Source organism: Erpetoichthys calabaricus, chromosome 3 (assembly GCF_900747795.2).
Source record: "Erpetoichthys calabaricus chromosome 3, fErpCal1.3, whole genome shotgun sequence".
Classification (NCBI taxonomy): domain Eukaryota; kingdom Metazoa; phylum Chordata; class Cladistia; order Polypteriformes; family Polypteridae; genus Erpetoichthys; species Erpetoichthys calabaricus.
In genome coordinates, this window is record NC_041396.2 from 128,533,617 (window position 1) to 128,555,584 (window position 21,968).

Below are 21,968 nucleotides of genomic sequence, written 5' to 3' on the forward strand. Positions count from 1 at the left end.
ATTGAGTTTTTGAAGCACAGATTCACCATCATCAGACCTGCATTAGCTACAAGCCAGCATTTCTATGGTACATCTAATTACAGCAAGTCAAGATTCCAGAAAATTCAAGTTCTGGAAGCAAAAGAAAGACCAGTTTATTTTTAGCCTGGTGTACCTTACATGGTGTCTATTCAGTATGTCTTATGCAGACTGACCTGGGATCATTATAAAGCAGTCAGGTATAGCTAGAAACCAACAGTGTTAACCTCTGCAACCAATTACTTGCCTGGGTTTAATTAAGAAATAGCTTATTTAAAATTAATCTATTTTACTTAATTCTCTATCATCTGTTGAAGACTAAGTAATATATATTTTGATAAGACATGGGTGAATGTTGTTAGAATTTTTGTCTATATTTCAAAAATGAACTTGGACACATAAAAATGAATTAAGGACTTTGACAACACTTTTGATTAGGTACTACCTATAAAGCATGTATTAGTCACATACTGTATATACAGTGCATCCGGAAAGTATTCACAGCGCATCACTTTTTCCACATTTTGTTATGTTACAGCCTTATTCCAAAATGGATTAAATTCATTTTTTTCCTCAGAATTCTACACACAACACCCCATAATGACAACGTGAAAAAAGTTTACTTGAGATTTTTGCAAATTTATTAAAAAAAAAAAATATTTAGAAAGCACATGTACATAAGTATTCACAGCCTTTGCCATGAAGCTCAAAATTGAGCTCAGGTGCATCCTGTTTCCCCTGATCATCCTTGAGATGTTTCTGCAGTTTAATTGGAGTCCACCTGTGAAAAATTCAGTTGATTGGACATGATTTGGAAAGGCACACACCTGTCTATTTAAGGTCCCACAGTTGACAGTTCATGTCAGAGCACAAACCAAGCATGAAGTCAAAGGAATAGTCTGTAGACCTCCGAGACAGGATTGTCTCGAGGCACAAATCTGGGCAAGGTAACAGAAAAATTTCTGCTGCTTTGAAGGTCCCAATGAGCACAGTGGCCTCCATCTTCCGTAAGTGGAAAAAGTTCGAAACCAGCAGGACTCTTCCTAGATCTGGCCGGCCATCTAAACTGAGCGATCAGAGGAGAAGGGCCTTAGTCAGGTAGGTGACCAAGAACCCGATGGTCACTCTTTTAGAGCTCCAGAGGTCCTGTGTGGAGAGAGGAGAACCTTCCAGAAGGACAACCATCTCTGCAGCAATCCACCAATCAGGCCTGTATGATAGATTGGCCAGACGGAAGCCACTCCTTAGTAAAAGGCACATGGCAGCCCGCCTGGAGTTTGCCAAAAGGCACCTGAAGGACTCTCAGACCATGAGAAAGAAAATTCTCTAGTCTGATGAGACAAAGATTGAACTCTTTGGTATGAATGCCAGGCATCATGTTTGGAGGAAACCAGGCCAATACTATCCCTACAGTGAAGCATGGTGGTGGCAGCATCATGCTGTGGGGATGTTTTTCAACGACAGGAACTGGAAGACTAGTCAGGATAAAGGGAAAGATGACTGCAGCAATGTACAGAGACATCCTGGATGAAAACCTGCTCCAGAGCGCTCTTGACCTCAGACTGGGGTGACGGTTCATCTTTCAGCAGGACAAAGACCCTAAGCACACAGCCAAGATATAAAAGGAGTGGCTTCAGGACAACTCTGTGAATGTCCTTGAGTGGCCCAGCCAGAGCCCAGACTTGAATCCGATTGAACATCTCTGGAGAGATCTTAAAATGGCTGTGCACCAACGCTTCCCATCCAACCTGATGGAGCTTGAGAGGTACTGCAAAGAGGAATGGGCGAAACTGGCCAAGGATAGGTGTGCCAAGCTTGTGGCATCATATTCAAAAAGACTTGAGGCTGTAATTGCTGCCAAAGGTGCATCGACAAAGTATTGAGCAAAGGCTGTGAATACTTATGTACATGTGATTTCTCAGTTTTTTTATATTTAATAAATTTGCAAAAACCTCAAGTAAACTTTTTTCACGTTGTCATTATGGGGTGTTGTGTGTAGAATTCTGAGGAAAAAAATGAATTTAATCCATTTTGGAATAAGGCTGTAACATAACAAAATGTGGAAAAAGTGATGCGCTGTGAATACTTTCCGGATGCACTGTAATAAGACCTTTGCCAAGGCTTGTTATGGTCTTAATATTTACAAAGAATCAGAAAAGTTGTTATTCATCTCAATGCAGTGTGACATATTAAGGGCTTGTGTAAAATAACTTGTGAATATAAAAGCTTCATTTGGTCTTATTAAGCATTAAAGAGTCACAAGTCTGATACTGAAATATTTAACATTGAAAGACAGACTATCACCCACTTAAGTGTTAAGACCAAAAGAAACCTTTGTTAATGTCTTCTTACATGTGACTAATAGATACATTATATTTATTACCTAATTTACATATTTTACATTCTCTCCTAAGCCCTAGCCACCACTTTGGCAGACTTTCCTCTAAACTCTAACCTCAAAGGGCTTCTGGGTAGGGGTCTCATTTATATTTCAGTTTAGAGTTATTTCTGCAGAAATCACTAAAGCATAGTGTCAGAAATTCCTGTAACCTTTTCCACAAAGCTCCTTAGGGAAGCCCCAACTCTCCCTGCAATCCTGAACTCTAAAATTGTATTAAGTGGAGGACATCCTTTCTTATTCGGACAACATCAGTTGTTTAATATAAAATACATGGCTCCACTAAGCCCTTATAGATGCTCTGTGCATCAAGGCCGTAGAGGACTATTTCATTTATGTTAGGTAGAATGCCCAAAGGGGACTGGGCGGTCTCGTGGCCTGGAACCCCTACAGATTTTATTTTTTTCTCCAGCCTTCTGGAGTTTTTTTTTGTTTTTTCTGTCCACCCTGGCCATCGGACCTTACTCCTTTCTATGTTAACTAATGTTGTCTTATTTTAATTTCTTATTTGTCTTTTATTCTTCTTTTCTTCATTATGTAAAGCACTTTGAGCTACTTTTTGTATGAAAATGTGCTATATAAATAAATGTTGTTGTTGTTGTTGTAGTCTAAAGAGGTTCTTTCTGTCTTTTGGCCATCTCCCCTGATTTCTTTACCAGTCTAATGCACACAGAGTAACCACATAGGGAGGACTTTAAAAATTTAGTAGCCAGAGCACTCTTAATCATATGTTCATCTAGAGAGCTTGTCAGCACTCTAGTAGCTGTTGACCCATCTTCTAACAAATACAGAAATACCACCACCAGAGTATTGGTTATCCACCTTATTCTTGTAGCAGGTATGTCTGCTATCAAAATAAATGCCATACCAGGTCCAACTACTTTAGATTTACCTTTTTCTGTTTTTTCTTTTCTTTTTTAACCTGGTACAACTTTAATGTTCACCAGTTTGGAAAAGCAAGTCAGCCATCTGACTAAGAAATCTGACTTATCCCTGTACCTTTTAACAATACAGAATGTGATCAGCTGGACTTTGTATGGCACTTTGGTCAATTTCTGTTGCTTTAAATGTACTCTATAAATAAAATTGACTTGACTTGAGTTTGTGATGTGACCCTAATGTTATTTTTGTTAAGCTAAATGCCTAAAGTAAAATATTAAGTATTGTGCAGTTATGCTGAGACCCTTACAATGTAGGTATTTTGTAAATACTCATAATTATCTTTATGTGAAACAAGGTTTTAATATTATTAAACATCATTTTGCTTGTGATGAGGCCAGGATAGATCCTTTCCTGCAACCCTGAACTGAATTAAGTGGGTTTGTTGGAAACAGAATTTCTCTAATGTAGTTAGACACTGCTTGCTTTAGTTTAGCACTAATATTCACAAGCTCCATTCTAGGTAAAGAAAGAAGTATTCGCAAAGCAGGCATTTGGCAATTAGCCCTGCTGTTTAACAGTTTCAAAGAAGGAATAACTTTGGATGGATTACAGACTAAAGGATGTTTAGGTTTTCCCCATGGTGTTACCAGTATGTCCTGCCTACTGTCAAGTCTGATGCACTGCTGAAAGCTCCTTCATCCAAACACCTGAAATCTGCATAAACGGTATGACGGATGGCCAGGGGAGCAAGCATGGGAAACACAATATCTCTTCTTGGACACCAGATGGCAGCCTTCCTGGGTTGCAGTGGTGCCTTGGACTCCCGCAGGGCTTCATGGGAGTTGGAGTTTGGTGCAGCCCTGTTGGGTTCCGCAGGCGCCGCCAACGGGTGCTGCAGCAGGAGCTACTAGCCCCTTTTGGTCACTAGTTTCGCCACCACCGGAAGTGCAGCCAGATGTCGGCAATCAAGCACATGGAGCACTTCCGGGTGCCTAATAAAAGGAGCCAGAAACCACTACTCATTGGCCAGAGTCGGGTGGGTGAGGACGAAGCCTTGAGGAGGAGTTCTGGTGCCGGAAGAGAGGAGTGTGCTGTGTTTGAAGTGCTTGTTTGTATACTTATGACTGTGTTGTGCCTGTGGGGATTAGGGGGAAGACGTACCACACAGGAGAACAATAAATGTTTGTTGGTTTTTATACGTGCCTCTGTGTCCATCTGTGTTGAGTCAGGCACCTATATAGCGCCTTTCTTACAACAGGAATAATTCATACTTCAAGTTGTGCTCTCACCTTGGATTACAGACCAATATTGATAAAATCTCTTCCATCTGATTAGAAAAATTAGAATGGGTTCCAGGATCAAACAGTGGATCTTTAGTCTTTTAGATAATTTGATATATGCACAGTTAATACAAGAAGAAATATAAGATAAAATCATTTCTTACAACCAACATCTGAGAACAAGGGAACTCTATGATAACAGGTATTATTGTAATTAAGGCACAGTGCTCACACACTTCTTTTAGTCAGCCTTGTCAATCATAGCCTACAAGCTTTTAAAAATACTATATCATTAATGTGAAATGAATTACAAATAATTTTAAAGAAGAATTATACTGCCAGCCGTGCTGACATTTTGTCTAATATGTATACAGGTTAATGTTTTACCTTCCTCCCTAGATTCCTAGATTCTGACACACCACTGTATGAGTTGAAAGCTCAGGGATCATCTTCCTATCACAGGAATTTGAGCAAATAAATGATGAGATCATCACTGGCCCAGACATCACTGGCTGACCCTCCACCCAACGCCCAGCTACCTCTCCTAAAAGCCTTTATCCATTTCCCACCCCCTAATCACTATTTTAAATTTAAATGACCTGATCAAATCTACAGCAGATAAATTTTTATTTTCTATAATAAAAACTCAACCTTTTAAGCAAGTGCTTCCTATTTTTGTTTTCACATTGTGCATTTTTGTAAATTCATGGCTGTCACTTTTTTATGATAGCAAAAAAAAAAAAACATTTAAGTACACTATATTTTAAATCTCTCTGTATTATATAAAAAAAATCCTGGGACGAGACGACACTTTTTAGCCTGCGACGAGACGTGATTTTTTCAGAGACATACTTTCAAGTCCCGTGAAACAAGACTTTGTGCAAAGAGATTTAACCATGCCCGGGGCCGGAAATAAAAGACAAAGAGTAGATGACAAAGTAGAACGTCGTAAAGAGGTTAAAAAATGTTCGCGCGAAACACATGCAGAGCAGGTTAGAGAACGAAAGTACTAAAATTCGAAAGTCTCAAAAAAATGATAGTAAAGATCGCATTAGCGCAAACAAACGTAAATTATTACTCAGTGAAATAATGGAACAGCGAAAAAAGACGAATATATAGTTCGGATTTAAACTTTAAGTCGGAGACTTGTAGATCGTCTAATTTGTGTTGCCATCAGGGAAAAGTAGTGTTTCTTCACAATCAAGAGGCCTATCTGCGAGAATTAAAAGATTTGTTATTTGGTGAAAGTGAAATCCACATACGCGAGTGGCAGAGACATGAAGTGGCTGGCGCAAAGCACAAGTTGGGGGGTTGACGAGCGAAGTGAGCAGGGGGCAAAGCCCCCTAGTTGCATTAAAAATAATTTTAAATGTCAAAAAAAGACAGGCAGATGAACATTATTCTAATTTTAATTGTGAATATACTAAAACAACACAGTGACGACAATTAAACAAGATGATGTACCTGAACATCAAGGCTCACCTCAGAAAAGCTGTGTCATGGTCAGTAAAAGAATCCACATCTGATCTTTGTCATATTTAGGCAAACGTCATCAGCAGTGGCTTGTATCAGAGTACACAGCAGAATGCCCAGTGCCTAGGCTTGAGTCTACCCAGTTTTTTAACAAATTACTAGGAGTACCATGAGGCTTAATTTCTTTGGAATCTGTGCAAATTGATGTTTTCTATTTCACCACTGCCAGTTGGCTTTAGCTTAATGTATTCTTACTCTACTATTTACTTGTAGGATTAATGTATAGGGGCACACAATATAATTTAAAAGGTAATCAGAAATATGCATAATTTTATTGAAATACTGCATTATTTTTTTTCTTTTGGTATGGGTATAGTTATCTCAGATAAAGAAACATTGGAATCGGATTGGAATGCCCAGCACAGGCTCTACTATAGAATGCCCAGGAGGGGGTGGGTGGCCAGCTGACCAAGATCCCCAGGACTGTGACTTTGTCTTTAACTTTCTCTCTTTCAATTATCATCTTCTCCATCGTCAACTGGCCATAGTTCAACAATTAATTAATATTGATATTGATGGTTTCCATTTACGTTATGTTAATCAGTTTCTACTTCTTTCAGTGTTTCAACAAATCTATATTTTTGTATATGTACTAATCCTATATTTAGTATAATCTATATCTACATTTTGCTTTAGAATCTGCAACTTCACAGCTCTTAGTGAAGAATACTATACAAAAATAAGTTATGTTTTTGTATTTTATTTTGTGTTTAAAGTGCACTGGAGGTAACCAGCAGGCAAGAAGCTACCTAATGTATCATCAGAATGGCACAGAGCAGGGCACAGATAGAGCCACACTGTAAATACACACTACATATATAATAAGGTAAATTTTGTCTTGGACTAAGAACACTTGAACTCTGTACAGTAAAAAGGATGGAAACAGGGTGTGCAACATGGATGTTGTTGGTGATTCTTGAACCAGAGAGGGCAGTCTGTACTAAACAACACATGTTGCCATGAGGGCACAAGGAGGTAGGTGAAAAGTACAAAGGTTACTCAGTATTGCCAGTAAAAAAAAAAACAGATAGCTTGTGACAGGTGAAAGTGAATTACTGAGCTTTGAACAGAACAGCATCACCTATGACAGGTGCAATACTTGACATTGCTAACTATAGTGGAAGGGGTAATGCAGAAACAGAAGGAGTGGCATGCAGTAATTGACCTTGAAAATACTTTCTTTTCTATTCCAAATGAAAAGGAAAGCCAAAATAAGTTTGCTTTTGACATGGGAGGACAGATTTCACACATTCTAAGTGTTACCCCAAGGCTATCTACAGAGCCCAGGTTTGTGCCATAGTACTACAGTAAGAGACCTAGGCAACTGCAAAGATCTAGAAGGGGTGAAGTTTTTCACTATGTACATGACAACATGCTGTCAGGAGATAACACTGACATAGTGGGTGAAAAGTTGCAGAAGATTATTTCTTACATGGGAGAGAGTTGATAGGGGGTGAATAAGGAGAAGGTGCAAGGGCCAGTGAGAGTGGTAAATTTTTTAGAAACTTGTTGGGTAGGCAAGGAAAAATGCATACCTGAGAAAATTGTGGAAAGCATTTTAAAAGTTCCTGTGCCAAACAGTAAAAAGGATGTATAGTCCTTTGTATGCTTCCTGGGCTACCGGAGAAATTTCATTCCGACTAGGAGAAAATTGTGAAAACTGTGTATGGTGTGACAATAAAGAAAGCTGGCTTTAAGTGGGGCCAGTTGTAGCAGCTGGCTTTTGAGAAACTACAAGAAATCCATAGAGAATATCAGAAGCTTGGACTATTATCTTCTGGAGATCTGCTCATGTTGAGAGGTACCGGCTAGATATAGTCAGGCTCACCTCTACGCATGGTATGGGCTCTGGAACCATTCCTCTTGAGAGAGGCTGGACTTTGTTCCACTCTGAAGTTGCTGTGGGTGAGAGGCGTCGGGCAGGGGTGGGCTTGCTTATGGCCCCCCGGCTCGAGGCCTGTACATTGGGGTTCTCCCCGTTGGACAAGAGGGTTGTTTCCTTACGCCTTCAAGTTGGGGGAAGGACTCTGACTGTTGTTTGCGCTTATGCGCCGAACAGCAGTTCAGAGTACCCAGCCTTCTTGGAGTCCCTGGAAAAGGCACTGCGAGGTGCAGCTCCTGGGGACTCTATTGTCCTGCTGGGAGACTTAAACGCTCATGTCGGCAACGACAGTGAAACCTGGAGAGGTGTGATTTGGAGGAACGGCCTCCCTGATCTAAACTCGAATGGTGTTCAGTTGTTAGACTTCTGTGCTGGTCATGGATTGTCCATAACGAACACCATGTTCGAGCATAAGGGTGTCCATAAGTGCACTTGGCACCAAGATGCCCAAGGTTGCAGCTCGATGATCAACTTTGTAATCGTGTCATCAGATCTGCGACCTTATGTCTTGGACACTCGGGTGAAGAGAGGGGTTGAGCTGTCAACTGATCACCACCTGGTGTTAAGTTGGATCAAATGGCAGGAGAGGCTACCGGACAGACCAGGCAGGCCCAAATGAATAATGAGGGTCTGCTGGGAACGTCTGGTGGAGGAACCAGTCAGAAAGATCTTTAACTGCCACCTCCGGCAGAACTTCAACCTCATTCCGAGGGAGGCGAAGGACATTGAGTCTGAATGGGCCATGTTCCGAGCCTCCATTGTCGAAGCAGCAGAACGGAGCTGTGGCCGTAAGGTTGTCAGTGCCCCTCATGGCGGCAATCCACAAACCCGGTGGTGGACACCTAAGGTTCGAGAGGCCGTCAAGCTGAAGAAAGAGTCCTATCGGGTCTGGTTGACCAGTGGGACTCCAGAGGCAGCTGAGGGGTACCGGTGGGACAAGCGTGTGGCTGGCTTCAGCTGTTGCAGAGGCAAAAACTCAGGCATGGGAGGAGTTTGGGGAAGCCATGGAAAACGACTTTCGGTCGGCACCGAGAAGGTTCTGGCAAACCGTCAGGCGCCTCAGGAGGGGAAAGCGGTGCTCCACCAACACTGTGTACGGTGGAGATGGGGCCCTGCTGACTTCAACTGTAGACGTTATTGACCGGTGGAAGGAATACTTCAAGGATCTTCTCAATCCCACCAGTATGTCTTCCTTAGAGGAAGCAGAGCTGGAGGACTCCGGGGGGGGCCCGTCCATAAAAGGGGGTTAGGTCGCCGAGGTAGTTAAAAAGCTCCGAGGTGGCAGGGCCCCTGGAGTGGACGAGGTTCACCCTGGGTTCCTCAAGGCTCTGGATGTTGTGGGGCTGTCCTGGTTGACACGACTCTGCAACATCGCATGGACATCGGGGGCAGTGCCTCTGGATTGGCAAACCGGGGTGGTCGTTCCCCTTTTTAAGAAGGGTGACCGGAGGATGTGCTCCAACTATAGGGGGAATCACACTCTTCAGCCTCCCCAGTAAGGTCTATTCAGGGGTGCTGGAGAAGAGAGTTCGGTCGATGGTCGAATCTCAGATTCAAAAGGGACAATGCGGATTCCGTCCCAGCTGTGGAACACTGGACCAGCTCTACACCCTGGCCAGGATCCCGGAGGGGGCATGGGAGTTTGCCTAACCAGTCCACATGTGTTTTGTGGATTTGGAGAAGGCATTCGACCGTGTCCCTTGAAGCATCCTATGGGGTGTGCTCCAAGAGTACGGGGTACAAGGCTCGTTGTTACGAGCCATCCAGTCCCTGTACAGGAGGAGCAGGAGCTTGGTCCGCATTGCCGGTAATAAGTTGGACTCGTTTCCTGTTGAGGTTGGACTCCACCAGGGCTGTCTTTTGTCACCGATTCTGTTCATAAGTTATATGGACAGAATTTCTAGGCGCAGCCAAGGAGGGGAGGGGGTCTTGTTCGGTGACCTCAGAATCTCGTCTCTGCTATTTGTGGATGACGTGGTTCTGTTGGCTTCATTGGACAGTGACCTCCAGCTCTCACTGGAGCGGTTCTCAGCTGAGTGTGAAGCAGCAGGGATGAGAGTCAGCACCTCTAAATCCGAGGCCATGGTTCTCAGCCGGAAAAGGGTGGAATGCTCTCTCCGGGTTGGGAGCACAGTACTGCCTCAAGTGGAGGAGTTCAAGTATCTCGGGGTCTTGTTCACGAGTGAAGGAAAAATGGAGCGGGAGGTTGACAGACGGATCGGTGCGGCATCCGTAGTAATGCGGGCTCTGCAACGGTCCGTCATGGTGAAGAGAGAGCTGAGCCAAAAGGCGAGGCTGTCAATTTATCAGTCGATCTACGTTCCTACCCTTACCTATGGCCACGAACTTTGGGTAGTGATCGAAAGAGCAAGATCGCGGATACAAGCGGCCGAAATTAGTTTTCTCCGCAGGGTGGCTGGACTTTCCCTTAGAGATAGGGTGAGGAGTTCAGTTATCCGGGAGAGACTCGGAGTAGAGTTGTTGCTCCTCCACATTCAGAGGAGTCAGTTGAGGTGGTTCGGTGATCTGGTTAGGATGCCCCCTAGACGCCTCCCTGGGGGGGTGTTCTGGGCATGCCCCACTAGGAGAAGGCCACGGGGCAGACCCAGGACACACTGGAGGGATTATATCTCCCAGCTGGCCCTGGAATGCCTTGGGGTCCTCCCAGAGGAGCTGGAGGAGGTGGCCGGGGAGAGGGAGGTCTGGGCTTCCCTGCTTAGGCTGCTGCCCCCGCGACCTGACCTCGGATAAGCAGTGGATAATGGATGGATGGATGGATGGATGGATGTATCTCCTCATACCTGAAGTACATGAGACATCTAATGTTGCAACATGGAGTTTATGGCAGAAAATACAGGGAAACAGAGTACCTATTGTTTTTTGGAGTGAGCAACTCTCAGAAGCACAGTAGTCTTACCCACCTCTAGAAAAGCAGCTGTTGGCTGCCTATGTAGCATTCATATTGCCAAAAAAGAGTTTATAGGAGATACAGTAGCTAGGTGACTGAGAACAGGATTACCAACCCAAGGGCAGGTCAAAGATGAGACAGTTGTAGGCAGGACAGGTGTAGCATAGAATCAGACAATGCTAAAATGGAAGTGGTATCTGCAGCCAAGCGCTCTACAGGAGGTGATGACAGGTACAGTGCGTTTCAAAGTTCTAGACCATATGTCATAGGGTCCTATCACTGTAGGAAACTTCATTTAAGGAAGTTCCTGTTTTTGCAGACTTAACTGAGGAATAAACACGCGCAAGACCTGTACCAATAGAAAAAACAAAGTAGTCGAAACTATTGATAAGGGTGATTGCTGATGTGTCAGCAAACAAGGGAGAAAAAATTCTAATTATATGTCAGGGCAAAACTGATACTACTAAGTACAGGTAAGCCAGTTCCAGATTGAGCCAAGAGGTAAATGCTGGATTGTTATACCTGAGGTACACCAGGAAGAAGCCAAAATGGTGGCAAAAGGCCAGAGAGACAGATGCTTAATGCTCACAGAAGGAGAGAAACTGATCACTTGTCTTTCTAAGTCTTTTAGACTACATCAAGGTGTAACCTGAACATGTGAGTGAGAACAAGATTTGCCATATCTTGATATTTTATTTTTATGCAATAAAGTTTTTCAAAGAGGATTTGAACTATTAAAGTAATGAGGAAGTAGGTGGCAAGCACAAAAAGACACTTGAACTATTTACACTAACAACAATTACCATTTGTTTGATGACTATAATTTTCACAACAGGAGTAGTGTAGATTTGACTTATACACCAATTGGAGTAACACAGTACTGAATGTCTGGACAAATCTGAGTATTAATGTATTACAGATTTACATTAGGATCAGATATCATATTGGATATAAATTGTAGTACACTTGGTGTTAGGATAAAACATGTGATAATTTGGATGTTAGTAATTTACAGGGTATAGTACAGACTTTAATATTAGTGAGATGAAGTGCAAAGTGGCTGTGAGTTTTCAGTTTGTGAATTATTAGGCCCAGATGCAAACCAATGATCCCAGCTGGTGGTAAAAAGCTGTTAACATCAATGATAAACTTTTCGTACACTTCTTGGACCCCAAATGTGTTCCTGATAATTGTTGGTGTCTTTGCATTGAGCAGTGCTGATGCCTTCCTTTAGGGCTGACACCTACTATCCAGCATAGTTACTGTACTTCCTGCCTTTAATGGAAAACAAGGCTGGGAGTCTAGAAAAGACCACAGCTGGATCTATAGTCAAAAGGGCAACTTTGTGAAGGCGATTTTGTGAGCATAGTTGGTTGTATGAAGAATCCATCTCTGGCCAGGTCATTTTTGTAGGTGAATATTATTGGACTTTTTAAATTTTTGAAAGAATGTAGCAGCTACTTGCATTTCTACCAATGGCTTAGTGTAACCAATTCAGGAATTAAACAGATTGAAACAATAAAATATTTGCTATGTTGTATGTAGCAAAAAGGATGGCGTGTAATGAGGATAAAAAAAATACTGAGACTAGTAAAATTTAATTTGTGTTTTATTTTAGTGTTTTTACTTGGGATTATTTAGGTAGATGTAGTGTTTAAGTGAATAAATTGTGTGACTAAGATTGTAACTATAATACAGTGCTCATAAGGGAAAGCTGATACTGTGTGATCAAAGTATTCTATAAATGGAACATCAGGCAGGTGCTAATGAGCTCATTAGATCATAAGAACCAATGATTTCTGTTTTTCATGAGAGATAAAATATTTTTGTATTTAAAAGAGTATTGGATTCTGGAGTACACACAAGTATAAAAGAAAATGTAACAAAAGATATTATTACCATTGTATGTCTATGTCTAACATGTATGTTTATTTTTTCTTCAAACAAACATAAGTAATGATTGAAATGCAGTTTGGGTATTACCTCACTGAAGTTGTCTTGTTGCATACTGACAGCAATGATTGATGAGTGTCAATATAAAGAGTTATGTTTATTCAGGTTAATTTCTTTCAGAGGTAGTGATTCTCATATGGACTGCTATGAATCAGCAAGGGAAGGCTTTCAAGAAAACCCTTGGCTTATGTGAGAATATTTTTAAATGTAGCTATGTGAATTTCCCATCGGGATTAATAAAGTATCTATCTATCTATCTATCTATCTATCTATCTATCTATCTATCTATCTATCTATCTATCTATCTATCTATCTATCTATCTATCTATCTATCTATCTATATGGGTGCAGTGTGCCACATCTGTGAATTCTGGCAGGAGTGTGACCTATGAGCAGAGCAGCTTCTGGCCTCTGCTAATGTATTCCTCTCTGTAAGAATAAAGTGTTAACCAACATAAAGTGTAATGTGTTAGGCTAAGTGCACTGTGTCAGTGATGACTGAATGTAAAATAGGTAAATACTGCAGGATGAACATGTGAATCAAGGCTAATAATTTAGGTATTCCCAGTATTAACTTGTCCACCAATGTGAAAAGAACCATAAGAGGTTAGAATGGGTTTCGTAAATGCTTTTTCACATTAAAACAGGGGGCACAGTAACCCTTTCCTTAAACCTCTTTTGGGCCAATTGCACTCATCAAGTAAATGAATAATAATCAAATCCACAAAAATGTACCTTATTATGATTAAAAAATGATTTTCTCATGAATCAATGTATACCCAAACAAAGTATATTGTTTAAACTGCACCCAATGATAGAGGTTACGGTATAATTATAAACCACAGCAGACACATTCAAAGCAATGAACAAAGCCCACAGCTGTAGTACTAGAATAGAATGTTTTAGATCTACTGTACATTCAAGTAAATGCTATAAAATGAGAAAATCAAAAGATTGTGCAGTAATATTAATAACAGTTAAGAAAATTAAATCAGAAACCATTTCTGCATCCACTTATAAACAATGCATTAGTAAGTGAATTCTAATTTTTAATAATGGTTACATTAATAGAATATTTTAATTCTCACCTCGGCCACAAGTTCTCCATTTTCAGCATGGACTCGTGCCACAGCCCCAATATCCTTGCAGGTTCGCATCACCTGATACAAGTCACTGTCACGCAGCATGTACAAGTCCTTATAGGTCATGAACATCTGAAAGGAGTTCACTCCCTTTTCTCTTACCAAAGTTTCCATTTCAGCTTGTACCTTGAGAAAGACAAAAAAGCAGTTTTAGCTACACTGCTGTTTTCATGAAATGTATAAAATTACACAATATGCATATGGTACTGATACAAATATAAAACAAACAGCAAGGTCAGTCAGTCAATTTTTAATCTGCTTTGTCCTGAACAGGGACATGGGGGGTGCTAGAGCGTATCCCAGTCAGCATAGGGCACAAGGCAGGAACAAACTCTGGACAGGGCACCAATCCATCGTAGAGTGAAAACACAGAACCAAACCACACACTAGTGGCAATTTAGTATTACCAATCCATCTAACTTGCATATCTTTGTAATGTGGGAGGAAACTGGACCACCCAGAGGAAACAAACACAAACACAGGGAAAACATGCAAACTCCACACAGAGAGGACCCAAGACGCAAACCCTGGTCTCCTGAGAGGCAGCAGCGCTACTACAGCGCCACCATGCCTCCCAAACAGCGAGGTTACTTTTCAAACATTTTTGTTCACATATTAGAAGTTACAGGTTCACAATTACCCAACAGAGACTTTTTTTTGTAAAAATATATATTTTACATGGGCATAAAGGCTTCCAACATTTTTGCTTGAGCACAAAGGCTTCCATATTACAACAAACTTAGCTTCAAGGTGTTAAATATCTAAATGTCTAAAACCAGTAAAGCCATAGTATCCATAATAAAAATCTGTATCATTGTATTTTTTCCCATTGTTCATCAAGGCCAACATATTTTGAGACCACTACCACTTCACCAGAGACAGATAATCTCAGACCTAAAGACTTCATTTATATCTTGATGGCATAAATCACAGTTAACTATTCCATTTAACAAAATGTACCAAGTACGACATTTATGGCACAATAAGAAATGTCTTTAAAAGGTAGGGAGAGCATAAAAAGATCCAAGTGTGACGATGCGGGTTCCGCTCCATGCTCCCATCTTCTTTCCGGGAGCTCTGAACCTGACACCATCGGTAATGTCACCGATGAGCTAGGCAGTGAGGCACAACAATGAAGCAAGGGGATGGTGCAAAAAGTGCAAAGTGCTTTTATTTAAAACCAACCAGACAAAAAAGTGTTGAAATACATAGTGCAGTGCTTTAGAAATCTTCATTAAATAAATAATCCATTAAAACGAGTGAAAAGGTGGAGGTTACAAAAAAAATCTTTTAAAAACAACAAGGTTAAAACAATGGCTGGAAGCTGTCTTTTAAATCAAAGCCTGGTGCCTTTCTACTGGTGACTCCCCTGCTTCTCCCATCCAGGCTATGCACCAGGGGAGTCACCCTAACTGCAGCTGACCTTCTCTCTGCATTCTCCTGCTGGTTTGTTCGCCTCACCGATCCCTGGATCCGGTAGGCTTAACCAGACAGTGACTTGGGCTCCCCAGAGACCGGGGCGCTAACGCTGGGGCTTTCACGTCCCAAGTCCCGATTCCCACTGCCTTCTTGGCCTTACGCGGTGAGCCATCCTCCATCCGGTTACTCCCGCTCTTCATAAAATGCTCAGCAGGAGCGACCACAATCAATTGCTCCTCGGGTGCCAGCCAAACACCCAGGCTCACTGCTCAGCTGCCAGCGAGCCTGCACTCGCTCTTGCTTGCGAGCCTGCACCGGCTTTCCTCTACCTGCTTCCGGCCTTCTTCTCCTGCAACCTCAGTTTCTTTCTTTTCTTCCTTTTTCACTTTTCCTCCCCTCCTAGCCACCTCGTGCTTCTATTTATTACGAGGACGTGGATCAGCTGTGGCAATCAGCAGCTCCCGGCCCCAATTACAGACGCAGACAACTCCTCACCTGTGCACTTAAGCGAGGACCGCACGCATCACGAATTCCCCCGGGAACCACTCTGCCACACACACCATGCCCCCTCCCTATGCCGCGAGTGCGCCGATTATTTATTTAAAAAGTGGTCTTTTAGACTTGAGCTGTGGACCCGATACAAATACACCAAATTATGCCACATAGAAATGTTTATCGTACCATAGTTCCATAGCAACTGTTGTGCCAGTCCTCCTTACTATAACTCAGAGCTATGATCACACTGGGTCAGTTCAACAAACATGTATGGCTATGACAGAGTGCCCAGTGCAAAGTAACACTTGTAAAGTGAAGAGGAAATGCAAACTACCCTAAAAAAGGCAGATGAGACAGAATTTACCCAAGCTCAAAGAGGCTGGAGCTGTTAGTACACTTATCAATAGAACAGTTAATGTGCGTTTCTAAATTAATTGTAGCTGACATTAAAATACCTGGACAATATTCCAGCAATAATGGCAAGAAAATGGCAATTAACACATGAAATGAGAAATGTTCTCTTTTTGGCTCTTCTCTTTTTCTCTTGGCTGGGAGGGCCTTTTGAATTCTGGTTTGTTAAGTTTGACTTGATTGTATGTAATGTTATTTTCTTCAAATAAAATCAATAAATAAAAAAAAATAATAAAAATTGAGTACCATTATAAACAATGCTGCACATCCTTCCTCTGACACATTAGCATTATGGACTTTCAGCCAACAAATTATTCAGAAGAAGTGTGTCAGAAAACACTACTGGAGCTCCTTTATACCAACAATACGCCTCAATGTAACTGAAGTTTTATTTTTTTTAGTCATTCTGATGTGTACTTGTTATTTGTCAAAATATAAGAATACTTTGCTCGACAACTCCCCCCATCCCCCCCCCCCCCCACTTGCTCTAGGTGACATTGTGAAGAGGGGGGCTGAACGCACCCCAAGGAGACGCGGTTTCTCCTCAGAAACCGCTTTTAAATGGTGATACAATGGGAAACAAATAGTTTGTTTTTTTTTTACCTCCTTTTTGCTTGATCAGCTCCTGGCTTGCTGTCGTGCCGCGTGATCTGCATTTCATGCAGTGCTTCGAATGTTTAAAAGCCTGTACAGCAGCTGTCCTTTTGTCTCACTGCCTTGTGTAATATTTTCCATTTGTTTCCGCTAATGCAATCTTTACTATAATTTTTTGAGACTTTGAATTTTCCAAACTCCATTATCTGTAACCTGCTCTGCATGTGTATCGCACCAACGTTTTTGAATTCTTTACGATGTTCTAATTTGTCATCTACTCTTTGTGTTTTCCTACCCCCAGGGGTGGTTAAATCTCTTGGCACAAAGTATCTATCTATCTATCTATCTATCTATCTATCTATCTATCTATCTATCTATCTATCTATCTATCTATCTATCTATCTATCTATCTATCTATCTATAGTCCCACCTTTTCAGAAATATGACATTGTCAAATCATTTAGAATATAGTTTCATGGGTATTTTTAAAAACTTGTATAAAAAACTATTCTAAGGCACAAGATTTTGCCCTGTAATCGACTGAAATCCCATCCCATGCTGCTTCCTGTGTTGCACCTTTAATATAAGTCGCAGCTTTTCACAGTTCTTACCAGAAAAAAGCAGCCGTTGAATACAGGTGCATGGATTTTGGTTTAAGATTTATCATATCTGTTTCCATTCATCATTTACTATATACAGTAAAAGCTGAATTGGCAAGTTAGGCAAAGGAGAAGCACTGATACTATACTCCTCTAGTAAGCTCTCACACATTGACAGACTTTGACGCCCCACTGTAATCAAAGCCTGCCTCTAACTGCTAACATCAGAAAGCATACAGTACTGTAAATCTGTTTCACTGCATATGTGCAGGTGCAGAAAAACTATCCATACATTTTTAAAACTTACTTTTTCAATTATTGGGTTTTAGAGTATTGGAGCCTACCAATACAAAAATAAGACTGGAACAAACCTGGAAGGGAGTCTAATTCATCCAAGGGAACATTTGCAGATAATCTGCTAAACTGAAAATAAACATTGTCTTTAAGGAGAAGCTGCTGGCACAAACAACTTTGTATTTACTTAGTGCTTTTATTATATAATCAGATTTAAAGTGTACCCATGTCTGATGTGTTAAAGCTATATAAATGTGTGGTTCAGAGTCCTGTTCTTTAGCCATTATAATTTTTGTTGTTGGGACAATATCCTCTTAAAATTAAAACAGCAAAATATATACTATATTATTTCAATGCAGTGGACGGAGGAGACTTAAATGACAATTGTACTCAAGTACACCAGTGTCCTATGCACTAAATAGGCAAACAACCACCAAACAAAACTTAAGAGCTATTTGGTCTCACAATCAGGAAGCAAACAAATAAGTTAAAACACAGAAAAAAATAAAGGTGTGTAAACTCACCTTATAGCTCCACCAGGTAACCCCAACATGTAGAGCATAATCACAGCAGGTTTTGGGGTCTGCCACTGCTCGGCATTTGTCATATGCCTCCAGAAGTGATGTGTCTTTGTCTGGTAAAACATGAGCAATGACCATTGTGGTCCCACCCACCAGAGCAGCCTAAGAATACAAAAAAAAGAGATCATATTGATGTTAGGCTCTATGAAAGCATGGGAAGCTTTTATTATTCAAAAAGCGTCAGAATGAGAAGGTGTCCTTCACGTGTTTAGCTCCATTACAAAATATTTCTGTTAATACCATCATAGTTTTAACAATTTTAATAAACGCACACTGGACTATGAACAAATGTGCATCTTTTATTCATCCATTTCTGATACTTTTTTTGGTTATGAAATACAATAAACAGGGAGAATATTTCACTATGAAAAGGTAATAGCAACAAAGAAAGGCAAGACTTTTTTTCAAATGATCTGCAAATTCCATAACTCAAAAATCTAAGAAAAGAGCTCTCTTTTTTTACTGTTAGTATGGATTTACACCATAATCCTTGCTAGTAGTGTGTTAAGTAATTTCAAACTGACATCTTTTTCATGCATTTTCACATACCGATTAAGCATTTTACGTTCATACTGTGAAGTAGAGATAAGGAATGCAGACTGTAAATGAGGAAGGTGAGGAAAAAGAGAAATGCTCTGGGTATTACTGGCATTCAAGTGAGACTTCTGGAGGCACCAAAAGGAAGAATGAGCAAGAATCGAGACTACTGAGGAGTAAATGATGGCTTTCAGGAAACAGTCAATAAAACTCTGGACAGGACAAGAATCAACAGGTCTTTTTAATGGTCATGTAACATACTGATTTTTTTTTTTGATTCTCAGCTGTTGGAAAAGGCTGAAATTCCTAGATAGATAGATAGATAGATAGATAGATAGATAGATAGATAGATAGATAGATAGATAGATAGATAGATAGATAGATAGATAGATAGATAGATACTTTATTAATCCCAAGGGGAAATTCACATACTCCAGCAGCAGCATACTGATAAAGAACAATATTAAATTAAAGAGTGATAGCAATGCAGGTATACAGACAGACAATAACTTTGTATAAAGTTAACGTTTACCCCCCTGGGTGTAATTGAAGAGTCGCATAGTCTTGGGGAGGAACAATCTCCTCAGTCTGTCAGTGGAGCAGGACAGTGACAGCAGTCTGTCGCTGAAGCTGCTTCTCTGTCTGGAGACAAATTTTCCTTTAAGCTTTATTGAACAGGTAAAGGGATGGTTTGGTCCTTCTGACCACTATTTAAGCACTGTGCCACAAGCGGCAAATACTTTTCCCATTGTCCTACCAAATTCTTCCTTGTTCCCTGCGTCCTCTAGTTGCACAACTTTTTAATATTTTTTTTTGCATACGTCTGCTTAGTGCATTATAAATGTGGGTTTTTTTGTTTATTTTGGAGAATATATTTACTGTATACCATTTATCAGACTGAAAATGTTTTTCTTAAAATGGAACATTTTTCCCATTCTATCAACATATGAAATTTGACAAATGTGAGAAGAGCATTCAGTCCGGTGTTTGCTCCCTGTGATGAAGAAATTTGTCTTTCTGGGTTTTTTAACAAAAGCTACAGCTGTATAAGGGACAGCATGGGAGTGCAGTGGTTGATGCTGCTACTTCACAGATACTGCATCCTTGATTTGAGTCTTGTCCCCACTTTTCATTGTGAAGTTTGCATTTCTCCACGTGTCTGTGTTGGTTTTCCTCAAGGCACTCCAGATTTCCTCCCACCTCACAATGGACTACCTTGAAATTATTATATAATTATCTCATGTGTGCTGTGGAAGACCAGCCCAAGCACAGACAGGCAGACACCAACAGTTCCAAACACACACACGTTTATTTACAATATTTACAGTTTCAAGTCCCGCACACAACCCAGTGTCCTTCCTCCAAACACCCCAAGTCCGGGCCTCTCAATACCTTTCTTCACCGCCTCCACTCCACTCCTCCAAGCTTCATCCTCTTCCTCCTGACTCTGGCTGATGACTGGAGGGAGGCGGCCTGTTTTATTCCCACCCGGAAGTGCTCCAGGTGCCCCGATCAGCTTCCTGCAGCACTTCCTGGTGTCGCGGAAGTGCTGCATGTGCACCCGGAAGCACTCCGGGTGTCCCTGGTATTTCTTCTGCCAGCACCTCCGGGTGTGGCAGAAGTGCTGACGTCCAGGGCTCCTCACTCGTCCGGGGGCCCCCTGGTGGTGGCCATGGGCCCCGATAGGGTTGAGCTTCCATGCTCCATTCCCGTGGCATCCATACTAACCAGGGTGGCTGCCCTCTCGTGGTCCGGGAGAGGCACAGTCCCTCTCCTGGTCCGTCCAGGTGTTGTGGCTAGGCACAGCCCCCAGCCGACCACCACAGTGCTTAAGTAGGCCTTTGATGGCCTTGGGCCCAGTGATGCACTCTGGCTCACCATTAATTTGACTTGGATTAAGCAGGTTTCAGAATGTCATGTTATTGATGTATGTTTCTTTCAAGCAATAAAATAAAGCAGTCAGATCTGAGAGCTGAATATTTTTTCTTTCCAGATTATGTGCCAGAGATCCAAATGATACCACGTGTATATTAACAATCAGACACTTCTCTGGAAAAACGGTAAGGTTATAACAATGGTCCAATAAACACATTACCACAAGAAAGGAAACCAAACTGAGAAAGAGGTCACTTTACACTAACATTGGGTGCTACATTAGCTGGCCACCTGAATCTGAGTTTTGCCTTGACTTGTTTATTTCAGTCATTCTCCAACACAAGGTTATCGGGCCCTCACTTCCAAATGATAAATGTAGCAGTTGTTCAATGGTGACAGTTATCTTTGTCTTTCACTTAACATTAATGCATAATTAATCAATTATTGTAGAACATGGGGACACTAACAGACTGATTACAACAATGTATACCTTTTCTACATTGCAGATTATTAATGAACTGTCATTTTAATTGCAACCAGTCTCTAGGTCGGAGGGCAAAATTATTTTTTGTCTTGAACTCACAGATATTCTCAGTGGCTGCCATATTTAAGGCTAACACACTGACTTAGATGAAGCTTCTTATTAGAATCAATCACAGATAAAAGCATGCATGTGCATGTGTGTGGGAGGACTGTTGGCTATGCACTGACAGACCAATTTTTATAACGGTTCTTGTGCCATAAGAGCTGCCAGCAATTTGCTTGAGTGTGTCTGTTAAAAGCAGAGTATTCACAGTACATATGCAGCATTACAAGATGAGAGATTTTAAAAGAGCAGACAAAAGGGCCAGCAGGCAGGGTGTGCAGCAGATGAAGCAACAGTCACAAATCACAAGCACAAAGACAGCCAATATTCTTACTAGATACTATAAAACATTTTCTTCCTCAATTAAAAAAACTGGAAGGTAAATACATTTATAATAAATTGCTCAAAAAAATTAAAGGAACACTTTGAAAATACATCATATCTCAATGGGAAAAAAATCATGCTGGGTATATATACTGATATGGACTGGGTAATGTGTTAGGAATGAAAGGATGCCACATCGTTTGATGGAAATGAAAATTATCAACCTATAGAGGGCTGAATTCAGCGACACTCTGAAA

The 21,968-nt window shown here is 41.1% G+C and overlaps 1 protein-coding gene across 2 annotated transcripts in view; it reads right to left on the reverse strand.

Annotated features, from left to right (window-relative positions):
- dpysl5b (dihydropyrimidinase like 5b) overlaps nucleotides 1-21,968 on the reverse strand; it is a 198,804-nt gene that overhangs the window by 58,365 nt on the left and 118,471 nt on the right. For both annotated transcript variants that reach the window (XM_028797358.2, XM_028797359.2), the window contains exons 3-4: nucleotides 18,333-18,491; nucleotides 13,943-14,122 (exon numbers count right to left, since the gene is read on the reverse strand). In XM_028797358.2, coding sequence (XP_028653191.1) covers nucleotides 13,943-14,122; nucleotides 18,333-18,491 — 339 coding nt within the window. The remainder of the gene's footprint in view (nucleotides 1-13,942; nucleotides 14,123-18,332; nucleotides 18,492-21,968) is intronic.